This window comes from Benincasa hispida, chromosome 4 (genome assembly GCF_009727055.1).
Source record: "Benincasa hispida cultivar B227 chromosome 4, ASM972705v1, whole genome shotgun sequence".
NCBI lineage: Eukaryota > Viridiplantae > Streptophyta > Magnoliopsida > Cucurbitales > Cucurbitaceae > Benincasa > Benincasa hispida.
This window is the reverse complement of record NC_052352.1, coordinates 28,407,039-28,412,233: the sequence shown is the minus strand read 5'-3', so window position 1 is coordinate 28,412,233 and position 5,195 is coordinate 28,407,039. Positions and strand designations below refer to the sequence as shown.

The following is a 5,195-nucleotide window of genomic DNA, read 5'->3' as shown; positions in this document are numbered from 1 at the left end:
AAGGTTGAAAATGTGAATCTTGATGTCTAGGGATTAAATTCAAACAAAAATCAAATCTCAAAGGTAAAATTATAATATTTTGAAATCTAAAAACTAAATTAAAATCGAATTTAAAATTAAAGGACTAAATATATAACATTTTGAAACCTAAAAGATGAAATAAAAACCAGACTTCAAATCTAGACATCAAAAAGTATGTTAGCTGACTTTTATAATTTTTCTCTCTACCCCAAATCATAATTTTGTTTTTTTACCTTATTAAATTTTATTTATTTATTTCCCCCGAACTATCCTCTATTTGTCATTTATTTGTAAAACTACATGAACTTTACCAAAATAAAAACTCCAAATTCACATTGAAACTGAGGTGTCCCATAGGGACAGATGTTTAATGCTACCGGAATTCACAAGGCCGCTCTCATGGCTTCCAAACCCAAAGCCCAGCTACTCCATACAAGTATTTCTCTCTCTCTCTTTCTCTCTGTGAATTAGGGTTTATAGCAATTGAATTTTGCAATTCGATTTTACTATATTCTTCTGTTTTGTTGTTACAATTTCAAATTGTGGGCAGTTGCAGGGACAGCAGTGCAGAGCTCAGCCAAAAGGGCGAGGACATTATCCACTCAATCCTCCATGAAAGACGCTTTCGCTAAATATGCTGACTACCTTAATAACCTTGTGAGTTCATCATTTTCCTTATAACTCTTGTGTAAGGAGGCACCAATGAATCGAATGATATCGTTGTTACTTCATTTCTCTTTAGCTCCGACGATTTCGCGTTGGGCCAAAGGCTATTGGAGACTGTTGAAGGAAACCAATTTGGAAAGTTAGTGTTTGTTGTTGTTGTTGCTGTTGTTATCGTTGTGGGTTGCTTTAGTTTGTTTCCTTTGTCACATTACTAGCTTATTGGCTTGAATTGCTGCCGATGAAATGCAATGTAGTTGGTTAAGTTAAGCCCATGTTTCTTATTTTTTGCTTGTTACTATGAAGTATGAACTCAATAGTTGGCCATCCAGCATCAAGAGATCTTCAGGCTAGTTAGTTTTAGGGTTTTTTGGGTAGACTAGTTTGCTATAATGCATGAGTTTGCATCAATTTGAACCCTTTTTTTTATTCTACTTTTTTGGTTGGCCAAATCTGCAGAATGACAAGCGAGAAAGAGTGGTGAAAGCAAGCCGTGATATTACAATGAACAGCAAAAAGGTCATTTTTCAAGTACACAGGTGGGATCTTGCCACTCTGTTAATATCTACTTGTTCTTGTTCTTAATATCTTTTGTTTTACTTTGTTTTGTATATTATTGTTTTGGTTTCGTCTATTTTCAACCATTGGTAGTCTTGAACTGTTGAGGACATCTATCTATACAGTTTTTCACTTATATCCATTTTGGATTTTCATGGTCTAGTTGTTGATAAGAACTCATGATGAATATAATTATATGTATGTAGAATGTGGCTTAGTGGTATGATTTTTAAAACAGAATGAGTAAACAGAACAAAGACGAAGTTCTGGAAAAGGCAGAAAAGGACTTGGGGTATGTGACAACTCGGCATGTGTCTCGGCTTGTAAAAGAACTACAGGGAACCGATTTCTGGAAGCTAAGGCGAGCATACTCACCAGGGGTAACCTTTCTTTCTTTTACCTTTTTAAGCCAAAAATTAAATGATGAGCTGATTTGCTTAGCTTTGGCTCCTGCAGGTGCAAGAGTATGTTGAAGCTGCAACGTTATGTAAATTCTGCAAAACAGGAACCCTTTTGAGTCTTGATGAGATAAATGCTACATTATTACCCCTCAGTGATCCATCACTTGAACCTTTACAAATTAACAATCTCGACTACCTCTTGGGGGTTAGTAAAGTTTTGTTTCTTATCATGGCATTATTTTGTTCAAAATGATTAGGACCAAAATACATTTTGTACTAAGAGATCCACACCATGCTCTGTGATATGTACTTATCGGTCAGTTAAGAATCTCTAAAATCCATCTAATCGTTACTACTATTGGAAAGTGATAAACAAGTGAGTTCACGAATTTTGTTAGTACATGTTAAACCCCTGTTCTAGACTAAGAGAAAATTCATGTTCCATACAGCTTTCAGATTTGACTGGAGAACTGATGCGGTTGGCAATTGGTCGAATATCAGACGGTGAACTTGAGTATGCTGAGATGATATGCCGATTTGTTCGTGACATTTACCGTGAGCTCACTCTTTTAGTACCACATATGGATGATACTTCAGATATGAAAATGAAGATGGATACCATGCTTCAAAGTCTGATGAAGATAGAAAATGGTATTTTCTTAAAATGTTCATCTGTAAGCATGACCTACTTCATTTGTGCATTGGAAGTCAGAAACCCATTGATCAGGTCAAGCATGTTTTTAACTAGTAGTCGTAGGAACTTGTGAATAGCCAGTTTGATACTGTATAAACAAAGAATGCGAACGATTATAGATATGAGCAGTACGCGTGTTATTGCCCATGTGTTGAGGGGCACTGGGCTGAAAAACCATTAATCCACTAAAGACAATAGTAAAGTTTGGTGGAATGGAAATAGTCTTCATTGGTTTACTTGAGATGGATTTTTAGAGAGGAATTGATTGTTTTGAGGTTTTCAACTTTCTATACTCTTAATAGAATCAATTTAACTTTTCCAGGATATTTAATGTATATTTCATGTGGTTATCAAGAGTTTAATTCTTTGGAGACTCCAAACTTAAATTCCTTTACATACATGATGATGGTGTAGATGGATCAATTAGCAGAACATATTTCATCAGATGTGTCCTTTTGCTTCGGTTGCCAATATCTTAACTTGTGTTTACTTTTGCAGCTTGCTTCAGTGTTCATGTTCGAGGATCAGAATACATGCCACTACTTGGGTCAGACGATCCAGGTTCATTCTTGTCAGGGGTTCCCGATATCGAGCTCTAAAGTCATTTTTTCACTTTTGCTAAGTCATTTATTTTGCTGTTATTGGAAATGAAAACACTTAGAAGGTAGGACCGACATTCTATCATCCTTGCCTGAAAAGAGAGAGAAAAACTTCAGGAGGAGAAACCTTAGAACTTGGGAAATTTTGTTAAGTTAGGGGCAAGAAGCATCTTGGATGTTTGGCCATAATGCTAAGTTGTGATCCTGAATTAAGATCTTTATATATATTGATTTGATTGTTTTTCATATTTTTAAATGAAATTTCAATGTAGGCATAGAAATCTTTACAATAAATTTGGGCCAAAGGTAGGGTTTGTAGGCCAATCAGCCGGTGGGGAGACCAGAACGTGAGGAAGCAAGGAGGTGATGGTCGCAGGAAACATGTTCCTCTTGTCCCTTCAAACTTTTTTTTTTTCTTTTTTCTATATGTGAAAATATCTTTTAAAAAAAAATGAGACAGGAAGTGGGGACTGATCATGTTACAAAAGGCAACTATCTAGTTCTAGCTCAACTCAAGCATAAGTCAAATGGTTGGCATATGACATACAATTTTCAAAGATTTTTTTTTTCTTCATTAAGAGAATAACCTACAATATAGGTTGTATCAAATTGAAAATTTAAGCTAAAATTTGTATCAATTTAAACCCTAAATTTAATAAGTGAATCAATTTGGGCTTTCTATTATAATTTTGTTTTAAAATTGTTAATGCACAATGTTTACACGTGTATTAAGTCTTCTTTATACAAAAATGAGAGAATTAAGTATAGTAGTGGTTTTTCATTTAATTTGAGTCGTTTTTCATTTGCTCATCTTTCATTTATTTAGAAAGAATCAATTGATTATTCTTCTAGTACCTTTGTAAGACTTTTGGAGAAGATTCATTTTATATAGGTGATTTTGAGTTGAATAAAATGAAATCAAGGGGAAAATAACTAAAAAAAATAGTAATGATATTTGTCTAATTATTTCTCATGTGATTTCTGTTTCACAATCTTCATTTAATTCTTGAACATGAGCATGACTCAATGGTTGAGATACCATTTCACTCGATAACTTTCACCATGAAGTTGGTTATTTCTATTAGTGGGAGGTCTTTTGAGTGAGATCAAAACTAAAAGTCATGAATTATTATACTTAAAATTAAAAATATCATGTCATTGTAGAAATGCTCTTGCCACTATAGTAAATATCACAAATGACTAGAAGTTTAAAACTAGTTTCATAATTATTTGGGCAAGTATCAATCTATGTCTAAACTTTAGGAGTTGTATCAATTAAAACCATAAACTAATAATGGTATCAATTTAAACCTAAACTTCCATAATGGTATCAATTTACATCTTTTAGATTACGTTTGAACAATACCATGTGAAACTTATAATTTAAGTCAATCAAACTATTAAATTTTTACAAACCAATAATTTAGGTTATTTACTATGATTACCTTTGAGAATCATTCACGCATCAATTTTCAAATATATATAGACTTCTTCTTCAAACATCAATTTAACAAAATAGATTATTAGAGTAAATTCATTCACGATTTGAAGAAAACAAAATTATCTAGCAATCTCAATTGATTCATTTATGAATATTATGTCAGTTAAACTACGATCTTATTGATACAAACCTTAATTTATGGTTTAATACAACCCTTAAAAAAAGGGTATAAATTGATATATTTTCTAATTATTTTTTATTTATAAAATTTTAATTGATATTTTTGTGCTTGCCCGAAGATCCAGTCAGAAATGGACACGTCTGCATGGCGTTCCTCAAAACGGGGGATGAGAACGTGCGTATGGGAACTCGAAACCCTTCACAATATTCACGCAAATTATGGACCATAATAATAATAATAATTCATTTTAAAAGTTAATTGGGCCAATGGCCCCTTTTATATTTTGTGACATGGACGGATAATGTGACATTATAGAATAGGTAAAATATTGTAGTTTTTTAAAATATTTGTGAAAATGTGACTAAATTCTCTTTAAAAAAAAAAAAGAAAGAAAGAAAATTCTCTTTTGGTCTTAAGAATTTCATTAAATTTCCCTTGTTATTTAATTTTCAAAACTAACATTTCTTTTATCAATGAAAATTTTTTGGTGCATTCTTGATTGCACTTGTTTGTGTCTCACACTAATAAAATTGGTCATGTGGTAGTGTTTTATTTATGAAAAAAAATTATGTTATTTCTATTTTTTTTAACTAAATAAGAAAAACGGGATGCATATGATTCAATGTAATTTTAATCA

General features: G+C 32.4%; 1 protein-coding gene across 2 annotated transcripts; it reads left to right on the top strand.

The window, feature by feature from the left end:
* Window positions 1-299: 299 nt before the first annotated feature.
* Window positions 300-3,192, top strand: LOC120075864 (translin-associated protein X). 2 transcript variants are annotated; one of them, XM_039029575.1, is made up of 7 exons: window positions 300-457; window positions 572-678; window positions 1,144-1,223; window positions 1,481-1,622; window positions 1,699-1,848; window positions 2,093-2,294; window positions 2,836-3,192. In XM_039029575.1, exons 1-7 carry the CDS (start codon window positions 385-387, stop codon window positions 2,934-2,936), a joined length of 855 nt encoding a protein of 284 aa, XP_038885503.1. In that variant the 5' UTR covers window positions 300-384; the 3' UTR covers window positions 2,937-3,192. The 2 variants fall into 2 exon arrangements, with proteins under 2 accessions (XP_038885503.1, XP_038885502.1); XM_039029574.1 differs by having other exon boundaries at window positions 2,093-2,370.
* Window positions 3,193-5,195: the final 2,003 nt, after the last annotated feature.